Source organism: Amblyomma americanum, chromosome 10 (assembly GCF_052857255.1).
Source record: "Amblyomma americanum isolate KBUSLIRL-KWMA chromosome 10, ASM5285725v1, whole genome shotgun sequence".
Taxonomy (NCBI): Eukaryota; Metazoa; Arthropoda; class Arachnida; order Ixodida; family Ixodidae; genus Amblyomma; species Amblyomma americanum.
In genome coordinates, this window is record NC_135506.1 from 83,309,421 (window position 1) to 83,328,946 (window position 19,526).

The 19,526-nt window shown below is 46.4% G+C and overlaps 1 protein-coding gene across 1 annotated transcript in view; it reads left to right on the forward strand.

The window, feature by feature from the left end:
* The window catches only part of LOC144108476 (endothelin-converting enzyme 2-like), a 28,060-nt gene extending 9,877 nt beyond the window's left edge, over positions 1-18,183 (forward strand). The window contains exons 4-12 of the mRNA XM_077641699.1: positions 3,434-3,568; positions 6,993-7,252; positions 8,709-8,960; positions 10,341-10,589; positions 11,126-11,350; positions 12,013-12,171; positions 13,410-13,895; positions 15,225-15,518; positions 18,013-18,183. Coding sequence (XP_077497825.1) covers positions 3,434-3,568; positions 6,993-7,252; positions 8,709-8,960; positions 10,341-10,589; positions 11,126-11,350; positions 12,013-12,171; positions 13,410-13,895; positions 15,225-15,518; positions 18,013-18,183 — 2,231 coding nt within the window. The remainder of the gene's footprint in view (positions 1-3,433; positions 3,569-6,992; positions 7,253-8,708; positions 8,961-10,340; positions 10,590-11,125; positions 11,351-12,012; positions 12,172-13,409; positions 13,896-15,224; positions 15,519-18,012) is intronic.
* The last annotated feature ends 1,343 nt before the right edge of the window (positions 18,184-19,526 follow it).

Consider the following 19,526-nt stretch of genomic DNA (forward strand, 5'->3'; position numbering starts at 1 on the left):
TAAACGCTCCGCGGGAAAATCTGAGCTCCTCAGAGTGGGTAGGTACCCTACGGATGCTCCACTGAGGGCCAGAACATCCCGGAACAAAAGATGATCAGAATCCTTGGCATGTGGCTGCAAAGAAGCCGGAAGTGCAGTCATTCACTCAGCCTGCTAAGCAAAGCGGCAGGACAAGTAGGCCAGATGATCAGCAGAGTACCGCACAAGAGGTATGGCATGAAGGAGGAGGACACACTCAGGCTAGTCAGTGGCCTAGTGGTCACCCGGGTAACATAATCATTACCGTACCATGTGACTATCAAAGCAGAGAAGGAGCAAGCGGAGACAATACTCCGGAAGGCATACAAAACAGCTCTTCATCTCCCAAGAAATACATCCAACGACAAGCTCATGCAACTCGGAATCAGCAATACCTTCGAAGAATTAAGAGAATGCCAGCTCAAGGCACAAATACGAATACTTAGCAACACAACGACTGGAAGGGCGCTCCTGACAAAGCTAGGTCGGGAAATAGAAAAGCCACAAAATAGCAGGGCCGCAATACCAGACCCGCTAAGAAAGAAGCTATGCATACAACCTATACCACGAAACATGGATCCAAACTTCCATGCTAACAGGAGACAGGTTAGGGCAGAATTTTATGAAAAGAACATGGGGAATCGGGACAACGCAGTCTACACTGATGCCTCCCTATACCCCCAAACACACAAAAATAGCGCGGTAGCAGTAGTTGTAAATTACCACGGAGAACACATCACAAGCCTCACAGCTGAAGTATCTAACATAACGGAGGCAGAGGAGATTGCTGTCGCCCTGGCAGCGAATGAAGGATATAGAACAAGGAGATCCCTTACCATCTTGACGGATTCACAAGAGGCGTGCCGGAACTATACTAGAGGCAGAATTAGCAGCACGGCACTCAAGATCCTCAGTAGAGCTCTGCTCCCTGAGGGTTGACCAATACACAACATAATCTGGATACCGAGTCACGCAGGGATCAGGGGCAACGAAGGGGCAGACAACCTAGCTCGAGGAATGACCAGCCGAGCAGGAACGTCATTAACCCCGGAGGGGCCCCAGATTAATTGCGGGGACAGCTATTTGGAATTATTAAACCTATATAAGGGGCTAAGATTCCAATACCCCCCAGCACATAAAGCATTATCCAAGGAGGAAGCCACAGGATGGCGAAGACTGCAAACAGGCTCCTACCCAAACTTATACATATTAAACGAGATGTTCCCCATACAGTATATCGCCAACTGTCCGTGGTGCGGAGCAAAACCAACACTATATCATGTCACATAGGAGTGCGGAAGAAATCAAGCATTCCACAAACACAAAACACCAAGTGCGGAGCAATGGCAGAGCCGGCTCACCAGCTGCGAGCTAGGGGTCCAAAGGGCCCTCATAGCACATGCAAGCGAGGTGGCCCGACTTAGTGCAGCCCTGGACTAGGGGCCCACCCACGGCCAAGGAGGACTCATGCTTCAAGACGAAGACTTCGTCCTCTACCGCTACTACTTCCTAAAGGAACCAATAAAGTTTTTTCATTATTCATTCTCATTGAACAAACTAGACGAAGCTAATAATTAACAGGCACGTTCACTTGTGTAAATTGGCAAAATAGTGAAGCGTATTACGTTTTCCTGAAGTTTACGCCGTTTCTTTTGCTTAAAAATGTTCGATTTGCGAGGTCTATCGCAGTGAAATATTCCTGTCAATTCGCCGTGCCGGTCGTCATTCCTTTTGTTGCAGTGGGCATGTCTTGTAGGAAACTTGCTGAGTAATTCGTCACTGGAAAGCAAAATATAAGCTAAACTTTAGGAAGTCCTAGCCACAGTTGTAAGTCAGCAAATAGGCTTCAGATTTTGATTGGTCATAAGAAATCATACTCATAATGTCACCGTCCGGTCTCAGCAAAGTTCATTTATTCGTCTAAATGTGGGCACGACTGAGCAGTATAGTGTCTGAGGCCAAAAATGCATAAAAATTTTCTTTAGCGTGATGAAGGTGTGCGTAATCCGATTCACATTCTCCTAGAGCTCCTGAGGGTGGCGCAACGATCAGCTACTTCTCGCTTTAGACTTCCATTCAACAGCCGAATTTTAATGCTGCGTTGTGCCTGCAGTTTTTGTTTCAAAAATTCCGGCAAGAACAAAGAAACTCGGGTGCGAACGGTGTCAGGTTGCAAGAGGAACCCAAATATATGAACAAATACTGCAGCTACATTGTTTTCTTGTTAACACTGTTCGACTGCCTTTATTTTTATCTACTACAAAAATTTGCACTCTACCTTGCCGTCGCAGTAATCATGAAATGTTCCGCTGGGAAGGCATAGATCATTATACGGTGGTCGATGAATTGTACATCTGCATACGGCTACTGGCATGTTCCTCTGAGGGCTGGACGTGCCACTCTTTCGCCCGCTTTTGTATTTCAGCTAGACAGCGCACATTGACTCCTTGGCTGCCTTCGCGAATATCAGTCAGAACACGTAGCTTGATGAGCGGTGGTAACGGCCGAGTGGTCGTACGCGTAGACGCACCGTCTCAGTCCTTTCGTTTCCGACAACAGATGGCGCTGGTGGAAAAGCTGTTGCAAAAATTGCTTTTCTACCGGAGTCAGGGCAAAACAACCAGGAAAATTATTCTCTGGCACTTCCGGCGATAAAAAAAACACTCCACCATATGTCGTGAAACTTTCATTGGCGGCGGCACTTCGAAACGCATGGAAGCTGCAGATTCAGTGGGTGCGTTCGCATTCTCGATGGCTACGCAGCATTTCGGCACGGTACTCCCCTCCCCCCCTTCCCCATCCCTCCCGACATTATGTCAGACAAGAGACCACAGCAAATCTATGAATGCCAAGCCGCGCATTGACCTTCTTTGCAATGCATATAGCGCGTTATCCATTCGTTCCCAAGGCGCCCCACTGGAAGAGACCTAATGGTATCTTAGAGCCAGACATGACTGGAAAATTCTGTAATTACGTTACAAGCTGCCAAGTTCAAGCGTGGTCTGATACGGAGCTTTCTAAACGTTTGCAACTGCACGACTCACTTTCTTAGGAAAACAATTTTGGAATGACAGGTTGCGCAATATGCCCAAAACAGCGCTCTAGACAAAGGAAATTTCTGTAGTTAGCATTTAACACCCAAAATAAAAAAATAGGAAACAAGTGTATATACAATATAACAAGATGCATTCTTATTAAATTCGCGAACAATTTAGGCAAATGTCTTAAAAATGAAACTTGGCGCAAGCAAACGTCTTACCTTTTGATGATATTCGGGAGAAAACTCGGAAGCAACGTCACGTGCCATTGCAGGCATGCGGCCCACAAGTGTACTGAGGAGGAAGTGGGCGCGGTAATAGCTAAAGAGGAGGATACCAGCTTTCGTGCAACGTTGTCCAACGCGTTTTTCTCGCAGGGAACTTCTCACGTTCCTACGCCGCAAGCGGAGCCTGCCGACAAGGAGGAAGATCCCTCAGTGTGCCTCCTTCCCGACGAAGAAATGAAAGAAGCCAAGGCCCTGTGGCAGAGCACCTGCAAGCTTCAAGACATAGTAAGGAACATCCTGTCAAGCTTGGACTAAATGGTGTCGTTTCAGCCCAGTTGGGGTTCAGTGGTGTCGTTTCCGTCCAGCTGGGGTTCAGTGGCGTCGTTTCCGTCTAGCTGGGATTCACTGGTGTCGTTGCAGTCTCCTGGGATTTGTCGCTATCATTTCTAGTCCTCCTTTGGTCATATGCGAGTAGACCTACTAGCCAATCGAGCTGTCTGTCAGCTCATACATATGAAAGAAAGGAGGAAATGTTCATTTCAGCGTATTAGTCGAAAGAACTCTGGATCAATGAGTCATTATAATCACGTAATGCTTCGAACATGAATTTGTTTCTAAACAAATTACAAGGCAAAGAGAAACAAGGGCCATATATCGTAATGTGTACTTCCCCCTACCTTCACAATAAATAACTAAAGGCAGGCCCTCGAATCATTCCGTTCTCCCCAAGGATCAGCCAGCCGTGGTGACCGCATTTCGATGGAGGCAAAATGCCATACGGTGCGTGTGCTGTGCCATCGTCAGGGTAAGTTAACAAAATTGTCTAAAGTAATTTGGAGCCCTTTAATATGGTTACGCCGCATAGCCCATGTACCCAATATTAAAGTACCACTTTAGTAAAAAAGGTTCATTGCTACAGCTCCCGGTTCAACACCCCTACGAAGAGAGTTCAGTCGAGCAAATTGTTCTTCAACGAACAAAAATGCAAAGAAAGACAGGTAGTCTTTAAATGAAGAGATTTCTCTCCTGTCAGTTCTGTGTATTAGTAGATTAGCGCTAAGTTTACGAATGAGTAAACTTGAGGTCAGGTCTCCTTGGTAAATGTGACTTCATCGGGTCTTTTGTTATTTTGCATTGGAAGTTAATGAAACAGATTGGCACACGAAATCTACTTTTGGTTGACTTCTTCAATGATTTTAAGCCAAAATCATCGTTCAAAAATGTGTCAGATGACCAGAGAGTGTAACGTAAAGGCTTGGCACAGTGCTCTTGAGGGAGCAGAATTCTGCCATGCCGTCTAATTTGCTTGCTAATAGGCTCATAAGAGGCACGCACGCACGCACGCACGCACGCACGCACACGCACACACACACACACACACACACACACACACACACACACACACACACACACACACACACACACACACACACACACACACACACACACACACACACACACACACACACACACACACACACACACACACACACACACACACACACACACCACACACACACACACACACACACACACACACACACACACACACACACACACACACACACACACACACACACACACACACACACACACACACACACACACACACACACACACACACACACACACACACACACACACACACACACACACACACACACACACACACACACACACACACACACACACACACACACACACACACACACACACACACACACACACACACACACACACACACACACACACACACACACACACACACACACACACACACACACACACACACACACACACACACACACACACACACACACACACACACACACACACACACACACACACACACACACACACACACACACACACACACACACACACACACACACACACACACACACACACACACACACACACACACACACACACACACACACACACACACACACACACACACACACACACACACACACACACACACACACACACACACACACACACACACACACACACACACACACACACACACACACACACACACACACACACACACACACACACACACACACACACACACACACACACACACACACACACACACACACACACACACACACACACACACACACACACACACACACATTTTCTTTTGCGAGCGGACCACTTCTATAGGCGCCTACAAGAGTTTTCAAGGCACGAAGACAACAATAATATTCAAGTTGTTCCTACCCAGACTGGTCGGTTTAGATTGAGTTGTGCATTGCAAAGGTAAGACACGAAAGCGCACAACATGTTCGTTTAGTCGCAGCATGCTTAGTCAAGAAAAAAAAATAAAGCTTTCCCGAAATATTTCTGATTAGGAGTCTTGTGTGGGCGCAGCTGTGCTTGAGATTACGAGCTCTGTATTATGAGACCGTCTTCAGGCAGCCCCAAAAGCCCACGAAATATTGCACAGAAGACGTTACACGCGTAAGCAGCGTCTTTCGTGGTGTACCGTTCATTTATGAAATCACGCCGGTGATTTCAAAACAAAATCCAACCTCTAACTGGCACTGCAGCGCCCAAATATGATAATGTAAACGTCAGTGAGGGACATTTGTTTAATTAGTAGCTTAATTGTGAATTTATATAAAACTGCGCCCACCGTAGCTAATGCCAATAGTTTCGCCCTGAAAACACCATTTATTTACTTTCGAACGCCTTTTTCGCTAAAACACCCGAGATTCACCATCACTTAAACTTTCCTGTTATCACCAATAAAGGACTAAGAAAGCTTCATAAAGGAGCCTGTGAATTCTCCGCAATTATCCCAAGGATTATTTACTGATCGCCAATTAACCAGAGAGTAGCTGTCGATTAGATTTCACAGTTGACATATGACGGTTTTGCGGAGCTTGTTCTTTCTAGCTGTTTGAAAATGCCCTGAAAGACGTGAATCGGTAATTATTATGTTTTCATCACGACCGTAATCAGGAACCGTGATTCCACTGCTCGGACGCGCATATGCAGCATCGTGTATTTTTTCTCACTGTTTTGTTTGGTTTTATGGGTTTAACGTCCCAAAGCTTCTGGGGCTTAGGGACGTCGTAAAGACTGCTGGATAATTCCGGCCACCTGGAGTTCTTTAAAAAGCTCTGACATCTTGCAGCGCACGGAACTGCAGCATTTCGCCTCCACTGAAATGCGACCACCGCGGCTGGGTTAGAACACGGGTGTTCTGTGTCAGCAGCCGAGCACCATAACTACTTAACCACCGCGGCGGTTAGTTTGCACATTGTTTACCTGCAACTTGAAGCTGCTGATGTTTACGTTTCCAACGCTTAAAATGATTCCATAGATACTACCTGCTGTAACCGAGGAAGGTACACTTTTTGTCAAGACTGAAGAGAACAAGGGCTTTTCCTCTAAGCCATGTATTGTTGATAATCTACCACCCATGAAGTGTGAATTTCAGAGAGATGAAAACGATAGTTCCCATTAGTTTCAAGTGACTTAGACAGCTGGCGGTGAGTTCCTGGTCACACAGTGTGCCACACAAGCAATTACATTAGGCTTTACATATTATAAAAACTGTATTTGTGCCAGGTATCAAGTTGATGCCACATGTGTTGTCTATCCTCTCCGCAGATGGGGCCCACGACCCAGACGTCCCCTCACGGCTGGCAGTTTTACTTGAAGGCACACGGCGCCTGGTTGGCGTTCGCAGTCGGCGCAGGTCTATTTGTGGCGTTTATGCTGGGGCTGTCCATGTTCGCGCGTTACCGCAATGCCATTGTGACAGCGCAGAAGATCTGCCGAACCGAGGACTGCGTGATCCACGAACGACTCCTGCGCCAAAACATTAACGGCAGCGTGGACCCGTGCCAGGACTTCAGTGCTTACGCATGCTCGGCATGGAGCCCGTCCAAACAGTTTGTGAGCTACGCCGCGGCCACCACAAGTGACGCCATTGAAGCGTGGTTCAAGGCACGTGCATGAAGTCGATCTCTTATCTCTTTAAAGCGCATATTCTTGCAACTTGTAACGTTTTTGAGCGTCTCATAGGCTTTTTTTATCACTTAGCGTGTGACCATTGGAAAGCTATTGCCGGCTTGATATTCGACAAATTTCAATGAACGTTTTCGACAGAGAAGAAAATAAACAGGTTTAAACATCCGCAAATTGAGACGCAAAAATTCTTCAGCAATGCCGCGCGCAAATCTTAAGCATGATGTCACTTTCCCTGACACCGTACTTCACGAATCATCTCTCGCGCAATCCCATATCATGACCACTCCAGTAAGATTCTAACGGCTAAGACTGTAAAGCCGGGTCACAGTGATTGTTCAATCTATGCCCTTAAACAGCAGGTTCTTCTCTCCACTTTTAGGATACTCTCTACTCATTCAGACGAGCCTGATTATTGAAAAATAACCGGTTATCAATACTGAACTGAAGTGATTTTCATGTGTATATCATTGAGAAAAAACAAATTCTCGGCCAGAGCTCTGCCTGTCGCCTCGATCCCCGTTTCCATTCTCTTTTGTTTCCCTCTGGCGACTATCTCTCGTCTAAGATTTTTCGTTCCACAACCCCCCCCCCTCCGCTTCCCGTGTTTTGTTCCTCGTCGCCACTCCTGCAAACGGCACCATGTGCCTGTCAAGTTCTTGGAAGGCCCAGCTGTAACGTCAAGCATCTTCACTTGCAAACAGGCGGGCCTCGGTGGCAATGGCTGCGAGGGGATTCAGCGTCCCTTGCAAGGACGTCGCGCTCTCCTGCATCAAGCTCTTCCCACTTCCGCTATTCATATGTCCGGCTTCAGCTTTCCGACCCTCTCCCCACTTACAGCTGTACTGTGAGTAGTTGCGACCGCGTGTCTTGGTCCCCACGATCCAGACACACATACACACAAGCGCACATATTCGCCATGCGCTTTCCGTCCGCTCTCTGGCGCGGTTGAGATGTACGCACAATAAATGCCATTGGCCGTTGTTATACAAGTGAACCTTGATTTAGCTAAATACGGAGAGCGAATTACTTTCGGTGTCGCGGATTTCGCAGAGCCCGAATGCGCACAAAGCGCTGTAATCGGGCTTCAGTGTCTCGCAATCGCTCACACTAACCTCCTGGACGAGCTGTGCTAATTCTGGCAGACTGATATCTGGCGCGTATTAAAATGTGGCCAGGCAGTCTCGAAGGAAAGGGGAATAAAATATCTTAATGCGACATCAAACATGCACCGAGGTTAGTGCTTGAACTATAATGTTTGGGCATGCCCTTTGAAGGACAACCTGTACCAGTAAACGGAGCTAGCACCTTGAAAGAGATTGTGGCCATTTTCACGGCTATGTCCAGTTATCCTCCATTAAAAATAATTCAGCAAGCTGCAGGGTACCAATGTGGAACCCTAATCCTTGCGCCATTCGGTTTGTCACCGCTGCAGGGCTTCGAAACGCTCCTAAGCAAGGGATCCCAACTGAGAGTCGCAGGCAGGAAGGCGCTGGCCATGTACAGAGCCTGCATGGACGCAGAGCGTATGGGTTCCACTGATGACACCGGCATGGCGGACCTCAAGGAGTTCATGCGGGAGCGCCGCATCCCGTGGCCCGGAGAGCCCGATGCCAGAGCGAGTCCACTGGGCATCCTCCTGGACTTGGCGTTCAACTGGCAGATGCCTTTCTGGTTCCATGTGCAGGTGCTGTTTTCACAAATTGTGGCCTTCACAGCACGTGGCATTTGTTGGAGTGGTCCGTGGCTCACGTCGCCAAGGTCCACGTGGGCAGCGAGAGATGATGCATTTGTGGGAAACGGGGCAATTTCGAGCGCTGAGCGTTCTTTAAAGTGGGTTGCAAATAACACAAACGTTTATTGATTAGACTACTTAAATAGTGCCGCCGCGTCCGGGATACCATACAGTGACCTGGGATCCAGCAGCTCAATGTCAAGTCTGCTAATCTGCCGCAGCGTATGTGCTATTTAATTTGATGAATTGGTAAAATTAAACCTTACAGCAGACACCATGAAACGCAAGAGGAGCCTTTCGTCATGTAAGGTTTTCGCCAGACAACGGAAGAATTTTGGAATAAATGATGAACCACGACTGTGTGCCATTTCAGTGGCATGATTAGCTGTGTCAAGCATCCACGGACTCATTAGCAACTTGTAGTGGGGGTGGGGTTCGGCAAATAAAAAAGCTTATGCGAAGGAATATCTATTTACGAAATATTTTCGTTATCCACGAGTTTTTTTCTGTTTCGTGATCGAAAGTTAGAGAAATATGCAGTAAAAATTCAGGAAGGGACATTTTTTTAGTGCGCGGTGAGTGAAATTTTTAACCGAACCATGCTACTGAAGGTCCCGGCGCTGCCGCATTCGTATGTTACCGACGACGAAGAACCACCGTTTTAATAAAATGGTAGTTAGGGCTTGTTGGTTCCGGATATGAAAAGAAATAGCTCACCACAACTGTGCTGTCCTTTTCTTTGTTTTGTTGTGCTTCGCTGTGCATTCAAAAATTGTATCTTTGGCTGGATCCCAGGCCATATTTCTCTAACCAAAAGCAAATTCAAATGATGCGATAAGTGACGCAAACCACGCAATAAAATTCAAGGGCCCTTTCCTCAGCCTTCCCATTTTGCGCAATTGATAGCAGTCCTTACTTTGAGTTTTCTTATGACGGAATTCAGTGAATCCACAGACTTTCAGGAGTGCAAGAGAGCTCTCCATTTTTGTTTGCACAGTTGCCTTAAGTTCTAAAGGTTATTTTTCAATGAAACGTTGTCATTAAATTGTGCATGCTGTGGTTTAACTTAACATATCTCTGAGTATTGTGTGAAAAAAAAACTAATAGCTTTATTGCATACAACTCTGCTTTATGAAGCTGTCAAACTCTTTCTCGCTGACGACTTTTGCCATTGGGAGGCCTTTACGACGGTGTGAGCTGTGACTACTGTTTAACTAGTACAGCTAATCGAAACGTTTATACACTTCAGAAATCAAAATACCAACTTACATGTCTGCGCCATTTTGGTTTCAATTGCCGCGGCCCAAACTTAAAATCGCTCATATGCTGCAGGTGTGGCCGGATCATAGCGGAGACCGGAACGTGCTGATGCTTCGCTCGGGCAACTTCATGATGTTCTGGTCCAACTTCCACATGAGCCTGATGGCCGAACACGTCTACTACAACTACTACATGAGCTACTTCCAGGCCTTTGCTGGAGTTAACGAGTCGAAGCCTACTGAAAAAGAAGTCGCGAAGACGGCGGCAATGGAATCGGATATCCTCGGGCGCTTCATGGAGGTGCTGATTCGGAAAAACAAGGCAGGTGATTTAGAAATAATTGTGAACGCACGAAAAGGAAAGCTAGCGCCCAAGAAAAAATACCATGGACTCTTAATATTCTTATAGGCGGGTACTGAAAATGATGGAAAGGATTCCGAACATCAAACGTCTCGTATGTTCTTGGTTCTGAACAGAAAGAATATTTCCACACATATGCTGCGAAAACTATTGTGACATGAAAACAACAGAGAGCTATCTAAGCTAATTGCTCAAACTCTGAAGCCCCTAAAGCTAGGCATGCATGTAGTTATATGGCATGTAGTTGAATCTACGAAAAGTTTTTCTGGAGTTTCCATTGTTTTTCATGCAGGGTATGTGTCGAAAGCACTCATTTAATACGTCGTACACAGGGGTATTTCTAATTATGATTACGTACGCTTATTTCGGTATCGGCAACATCATACCACACTTGCAAAATAGAGAAATGTCACGCGACAGCAGTGCATCCTGACGCAGCTGCAGACTCGAAACCCCGAAGAACGATTCTTTCCTTGCCCCGACGGGCCTTTGCGCAGACTCCGGCTGAATTCCCTCTGTCGGAGATCGAACGCCTGACGCCGTGTATAAACTCCTCCGAGTGGTTGTCCGAGATCGGCTTGCACGTGGCGTTGTGGCCCGATTTCGGTGCTGGTGACCACGTCCTGGTCGAAGACACGGCGCTTCTCACGACGGTCGACCAGCTGTTCGCCAAGTACAGCCGAGGCGAGATGGCGCGGCACATCGCGTGGTTCTTCGTGCAGGTATTCAGTCACTTGAAATGAGTCAACAGTGCTGCAAAGTTTTCGGGTCCGCAGGCTTACGGGGAGTCAAAAGAGCTGATAGGAGGACACAGTCAAACTTGACGTCCACCTGGCGACATATCTGTTTGGACATAATTTTGCATGAGGTCTACAGATCGTTTTGCCTGAGGGATGGGGTATTTCTGTAAGTGAAAATGTAAAATAGTCACAACGACATGTATACCTCTAACGTTTTTTCTGCAAGCAGAACGGCGAAATGTTCTCTTCGCAAGTTGCAAAGCCCTTTTGGTGACATAGCCATTAGAAGCACGTACTCTTCTACCACCACCGCACTCGTGTTCGCAAGCCCTTCTAGACAATGATGGTGGTTATTTTGCATCAATAGGGAACATGCCAAGGGCACACTATTCGCATGCAGCGAAAATTGCGCACCAGATGGGCACATCATCGTATGAAATGCAAAATATCGCATGGTATGATTTCCTTACTGGTGTCTCTTTGTCGCATAAGTCCGGTGACATTGTGACTTTTCTATGTGATGACGTAAATTCATTCTTGACGGGGACAACAAGATATCGGGTAAACGGGGGGTTTCAACAGCTAGTGCTGTAAAGAGATTGAAACACAGAAGAGTGCAGCCGCAGAACCGGTTTTTGCCGCAGGTGTTCGCCCCACTTGGGAACATCGAATTGCTAAAGAACAAGTTCGGTGAATTCGATCGCGGCATCAGCAATCGGCCGGTCTTCTGTGCCACCGAGGTTGAGGCATCCTACGGCGTGCTGATCAGGTTGCTCTTCCTGGAAGCACACTTCACGACAAAGGTTAGCGTCATGATATTGTTTCTTAAGGCAGAGATGCTTAAAACCTGCAACCGTAATCACATTTGGATTGTGTAATCACCTGAGAGTATTTTTGCTGACCGATGACCACTTATATATGATGGTAGGCTGGAGTTTAGTGTTAAGAGAAAGAACCGGAAACGATCCGTAATCTCACTGGCTATATGAATCAGATATGCAAATGACTCTGGGAGCAGTGAGGGCTAATTTAGGCGATAAGAAAACTGTTTCTTGACAAGCTGCAATGTGCTTTACGCAATAAAGAACCTGCAAAAAGGAGTGTGTTTTAAATTCCACGGTTCCTATAAGGGGAGACGCGGGTTTTAACGTGAACATTTTTATTATTAATGATATCGTAATTCTATTAAATGTGCATATGTGTGTTTTCTTCTTGTTTTTAAAACATAATTAATTTTAGTATATTTCAAACACTTTGTAAACCTTCTAAAAGGCATCTTAGCATGAATGCATAAAACTCTGCGCTGACGAACATTCATAGCGCGCATTACTGTACAAATTTTGGCAGATCTTAGCTGATATGCCCTGTATTAAAATGGCAGCACAGTATATCATCGCATAATATGGTTTTCGATTCAAGCATGTTGAACACAAAATCTGTTTGCCATGCAAGCAACGATACTTCAAGCAAGAGTAAAAAACATTATCGGCTTTTTTTTCTTTTTCTTAAAACTTACCTTGGCACTCATAGTATTTTCCATCATTCATCCTGGATGCTAACATACGAGGTTTTCTTAGGCAGGAACTATAGGCTTGGTTGCGTCTATCGGTCATTTTCCTAAATAAAAGCTGTCACACCAGGACACTGTCAGCCGAAGAGCGCAGCTCTTGCACCTCTTAAAGTAACATGAAACCAGCTTTTGTTCTTGCATATGAATCGTTTGTTACAACCTGTTATGCCAATGAATTGTCAAAATACCACCGATCATTTACTGTCTTCTCATGTACTGCGCATCGTTTTTCATTTGTCACATACATTAGCTGCGCACTAAGTGGTTCCGGAGACATTGTTGAATATGTCTGAGAAGTAGTTTTATAGGAGAGAGGATGTCTTCAAGGTTATATTCTGTCATTTCTTGTTACGCTCATCAGTTGACGGGAGGAAAAATGAATGTAGCATACTTACTGCGCGTTTACTGCATTTTGAGTTGGTTCAGTAGCGATAACATTGAATATTTTTATAAATTCATAAATTTTTAAAGGCCCGCTCCATTGTGGACCGCACTCTGGAGGACATCACAGAATCGGCCAGGGAAAGGTTCGCCACAGTCGCCTTGGGTAGCAATTCGTCCAGCTCCAACACTTCCGCCGCCGCCAAGAGCAAGCTGGACAAGCTTCGCGTCTCTCTGTGGCCTCCCGACTCGCTGCTGAAGTGGCGTGCCCTCAGCGAGATGTACAGCAGCTTCGCTCCTGCACAGGAGTCGCTTGCCCGCTACTGGGTGCACAGCCACGAGCGCCTGAGGCAGCTCTCAGAGCAACCGCAATACGCTCAAGCGCTGGCGCAGCGAGCGAACTTCCTCATGCCATTGATCCGCTACGACTACCTCCGCAACGTTGTGTCCGTGTCCGTGGCGACGCTCCAAAGGCCACTGTTCTACCTCTACGGAACGCCCGCCATGACACACGGTGGCCTGGGGTTCACATTCGCCAAGGAGCTGGTCAAGGCTTTGGACAGCACGGGGCTCATGGTGAGCGGTGCTGTGCACAGGCTTTGCAGATCGGCGAATATATACGACCGAAATGTTTGCATAATGACCTTATAATAAGGGTATCCCAGGATATGTGAATATTACTGTCATAAAATAGGTGGCGTTCTGGGTTGAATTGCTTGCAAGATGGAGAAGCGCACCAGAAGATTGGATGCTAGAGTGAACACTTTGTACAGTGTAAAATTCCAAAATAGTGTCGACACATAGTTAAGCGCAAGGAATAATGTACCGTTTATAACGTAGTTTCGACCCCATGAATGTAAAACAAACTAGTCGACGCTTTTCGCTTCCTCTTCTGAACAACATCGGTCGGTTCCTGTTTTTCCTGCCAAACAATCTTTCAGTACCGTCAATGCAGGCCTGGCCGATATGTCACTCTCCATACAAATGTTGTGGCCTATAGCTCGGTCACTACTTTTACAAGAAACACTCATATGCTAACATATCGGACTGGGGGCATTTTCACGGATCCTGAGTAATTTCTGGAAGGCGTTAAATAAACTCCGCTGCAAATTCGTTATGTCTGGACCATTAAAATCCACTCGAAAGCAAATAAATTATTCACTGGCCTAATTAGCTCTGGTTACGCCTCAATATACAAGCGAAAAGCTTCAGTTATGCTTGCTATGACGTCATGGTTATGCTTCGTAGCTTAGCTTTGGCTTCATCATTTTTTCGCTCTTGTGCAGCCAACTCCCAAGCGAGTACTTCTCGATGGAGCGAATTTAGTTTCTCAGCTTCTCTGCGTAGTCTAGCAGCAGCCGCTCTCTCCTTCCCTTTTATGTGGACAGTGCACGCCTATTCTCTGGCAAGCGTATTATATAGCCTCCATGCGCATGCACATGACGCACATGTGCGCGGCTGCGCCGAAAGGTAAGGCGACGACGGCTGCGGAGCGGCGAGGAGCGACCACTTGCGCAGCGCGTGACGTCACTCGTTTTCGTGCATGCTCATAACTCACCAGTTCGGCGCGCGCGAAGCTCGACTCTGACCCTTATTGAAGCTTTTCGCTTCAAAAAAGTTCCCTCACCAGAAAGGTCTTACAGCTTCTTTGGAACGCCATATTTTTGGAGCTTCGAGGCAACATTGAAGAAATCGAACTCATCCTAAAGCACGTCTGGAATCATCCTGCAGGGCAGTTCTTTTTTCGCTTTATCGAATCAAACTTTCCGCTGTCGGGAACGAAGCACGCACATACTTCTCTGAGGCATGGCTACTGTAGCCGCTTTGTCAAGGGGAATGTTTTTGAAGTGAACTAAAGGCGGCACACGGCTTCCGACTTGCGCTCCTCGCCATCTATGATTGCAGGTGGATCCGTCTGGCCGCATCGACGATTCGTGGCTGCCGGCCGAGTGGCGCGAGCACACAGCGCTGAGGGCTCGCTGCCTTCCCTCCGGCGACGACATCTTCCCGGAGGTGCCCGCACTGCGCATCGCCCACGATGCGTTCCTGCGGCGGCGCCGTCGAGAGGCGGGTGGCACGCGCGTCTCCCTGCTTTGGTCCGACCAACAGGCACGCCCTACTTTTGCCGCTTTCAATGTGACAACCGCCAATTCAGGACTTTCTCGAGAGTTTGAAGTACCACCACCGGTTTATTCCGCCGTTAGTTAAACCTCTCGACCTTACTAATGGTGATCTGGAAATGAAATTTAAGGCCTTTGTAATCAGGGATTCTTATCGACATGTGTCAATAACTAGGCACTTAGAAAATTGTGCCCTTTGTAATAATATCGGGGTGGGCCCGGTCCCTGTAGCACCTGATATGCTAATGGGGAGGCTGGAAAGGGAGGAAGTGGATAGTGACTTTGTGGGGCATGACATACTCATAGTGTGCAGTTCATTTGTTTGGGAAGCAAGCAGAAGCTCATCTGGGGATGGAAGAGAGGCCGCGGAAATTGTCTGTGGCATGCCCAGACGCGAAGGTTAAAATATGAAGCAAATTGCTGTCCTGAGAACACGCAAGCGGCAGAACGGCATGTGCGATGTTTTGCCTGTGTCCTCGGTGCCATCCACGTAGCAAGGCGTGCATTCGCAGTCGGGACAAAAGGAGTTCACAGTCAAGAGCCAGCAGCCCTCTGCATGGATTGATGCATGGCGACCATGAATCATTCGAGAACAAAGCCGAGGAGTTACTGAATGTAACCGACGGCGGTGTGCCTGTCAAACCTAGGTGCCGCAAGGCGCAAAAATGACGCACTTAGCTAACTGATGAACGGAGAGTGGCGCCTGCCGAAAGAAGCAAAGCGGGTAGAACCAGAATGGGTAGACACATCGCTGTGTGACTCCTACGAACAGTGAGGAGCAATTAATCGTATATATAGTGTTCCGTTCCGTTGTTACGGTCCTAGTATAGAGATCTGTGGAACCGAACTTCTAATGACGCTGGGGATGCGAGGTGAAGTTGTTCGGCGTCACGGCTTTCCTTTGGCGAATGTAGCAGAGATCATTTTCTCCACTTGTTTTCACGCCTTCCCATCTCCGTTAATCTTTATACTAGAGTGAGACACATACTGCTCCTTCTCGCCACTCATAACCTAAAGCAGCCAAGCTTTGATCGGTCCGCATATATTTGCACATTTCAGCGCCTTTGCTTTCTTGCGATGACAGACGATAGAATGCACCTCGCGTGAGTTCTGCCAATCGACTCGCCGCCATGGCTATTAACGGCGTTTGCTTAACGACCACGTAGAACGAGTAACATATTCCCGCTCCTAGCAACCGCACTAAGATGGAAGCAAGATCTTTTAAAGGCTACTTCGTTCTGTGCAGTGCAATTTCGCGGTATTATTCCCGCGTGATAGGAATTAATCCATAGGCCCCCGCTCAAGCCTCTATTTCTCAATTACCTTTTCACTCCTTCCTGTATTGCTTTCCTCATGGCATTAGTTAAGGTGCTAGATTATAACTGTAAAATTTTGAAAACTACCATTTTGAACTTTAAAACTGTGAAAAAAATATTTTCGCTTCGATTATTCAGCTATATAAAAACAAGTGAAGCCAAGTGTGGAAGATACTTTTCGCGTTGAGAGTAATCATCTCTCATATATGCAAGAACATTATTGCCAGAAACAATCCAAGCTGCCGGCATACAGCAGACCACCTATTATCAGGACACCATTGTCCTTCATTTAAGACGGATAGCCTCAGTAACATTTGCGCATCAGATTACATCGCGTTGAATTAGGCGGAAGTGTTCCAGAGGTCTTTCCATTTTAAAGCCCACCGTCTTAAAAACGCTTTAACTGTCTTCTCTAGGACGGCAGAAATTTCAGGTGCAAATTTCGAACTGTATGGGCATCTGACAAAACCCAGTAAGAATCGCTCAGGTAATACAATCGGCACAATGAGAACCACTCATGCGAAAAGCGTGTTGTTCTCCCCATCTATATCACTGAAAGCATAGTTAAAGTCGTGGGATTTTTTAACGCACGCTTTGAGGTTTTAGTGCGCAGGCACAAATTGAAACTCATCATGAAGTAAGTAAAGACTCACTAGCTGTCTTACTTTCAGTGTGCATTTTAACTTTAATTTGACCTACTATAATTTAAAGGGCACTGACATTTGAAAGCCGTTAGTTTTTGCATTTAGGCTGCTTCGACACGCAGCTACTGCTGTAGATATTCGATCCTCAGGAATATATTACTAATTTTTTTTGTGAGGAAACTATTGCTCTCGATGGCTATTTCATTCCCGGTGAACACTTCAGCCGCCCTGTGAGCGAATGGGTACTAGAAAGAGTGAAAGAGCGAAGAGAGAAAGAGGAGCCACAGTAAAAACCTGAAGAATAATTTTGACCATCTTGGGTTATTAAACGTGTGCCGATATTGCACAATACACGGCTATCTTTTGAATTCCACTTGGATAAAAACATGACTGCCTCAACCAAGAGTTAATCCGGACGGTTCTTGCTCGGAATAAGAGCGCACAAAACATTCAAACACTACTACAGGTTCTCGCCAACACTTGCTGCGTGACATTGATGACAACGTGACAATTTAAATAAACTTCGTAATCACTGGTCGAAAATGGATGCCGGTTTGACCTAGCCGCAGATATCCGCGTCCCTTCTTTGACGAGTTTCGTTTGTCAAACGCAGGTGTTCTTCATCACGGCCTGCTTCACCATGTGCGGCCGCAGGGGCTCTGCCGGCAGTCTGGGAGGAGACTGCAACAAGGCGGTCAGCAACCTATCGCCTTTCGCTCGGGCATTCCACTGTCCCAGTGGCTCACCCATGAACCCGGAGAGGAGGTGCACCTACTTCGAATGACCAGCACCCCTTCTCACTGAGTTTAATGCTTGACATCTTGCTGCGTTTAAGTTCTCCGTTTTCTACATGAAGCCTGTGTGCACGTCTAAGTACGACCTCTGTGCAAGTGAGAGCGCGAAGGCACTAACTTCGTTTGCTCTCAGCTGTTTCCTGATATTGCTGATGTAACCCATAGCTAGTGCCCTGATTCATTTGAACGGTTGCCTACTCTTCACATTTGCATCAGCCGTTGTTCTGCTCATTGTGGAATAGCACAGAGGACTTGTAAAGCGTTTGTGAGAAAACGCTACTGTGCTGTGAGGGTGATGAGGATCACTCTAGTGATGTTTAGTGAATGTCGCTGCTCAGCACCTGATTTTCTGTGTGTTGACAACTGAGCTTCTAGTTTTCTGCATTCAGTTCCCCTTTTACAGAACCAGGGAGGTATTGCGCTCTACACTTTTTTTATTGTCATCCTGTGTTTGTGTCGTGGTGGATCAGAGATGTGTGCTACTAAGTAGTGCAGTCCTGGAGAAAAGTATGCGGGAGTCAGATTCGAGGTTTTAAAATAAAATTATTTTAGCCGGATAATGCAGAATCATTTTAATGAAAAGCATAGATTTATGCGGATACATACATACTCTATCCAATGGAAACAATACAACCTAACAGGATAGCGAGACGGAGCAGAAATCTTTTAAGAATCCGCATCCCGCAAACTTTTGTCCATGACTGTGCATGAATAAGATGCTAGTGTTAATACCTTGATATGTTCTTTATAACTCTACAGAACAAAGTATGATCTCGTCTCATTTGAGAGGTTAGAGGAAATCTGAGCCATTAAGGCTTTCGTTAATTGTTACGAGAGACGGCGATCAGACATGTTTATCTTCCAATACGAGCCTTCATTTATTTGGCGCTCATTATCATGCCACATGATTTTGTACGCATATTTTTAAGTCTTATTAGGCCATTACAGCTATGTGCAACCCTGCGCCTATCTGTGAGGGCGTGCATACTGCAAATTGCTAGAATTTCTTCGCGGTGTTTTTATGCTTATTGATGTTTTGACCGCCAAGTTGAGCACAATTGTTACTCTGGGCTTATATGTATGTCACTGTAGTCCAAAAAGGCTGTGTATTGTTTTTAAGCCTGCCTTACTTTGTCTATTCGTAGTATTTCGTCCTCGACTTTTCTTTCTGAAATTGTTCTGTGCAGCTCGATTTTCCTTTGACACAAATAATTTTCAATAAATCTTTATATGAACGGTCTGTCGCGTAAATCTTAACGCTCCATGGTCCATACCATACCATGCCGTCCACCCGGGGTCCTTTCTTGGGTGACGGGATCGCAATCAAAGAATT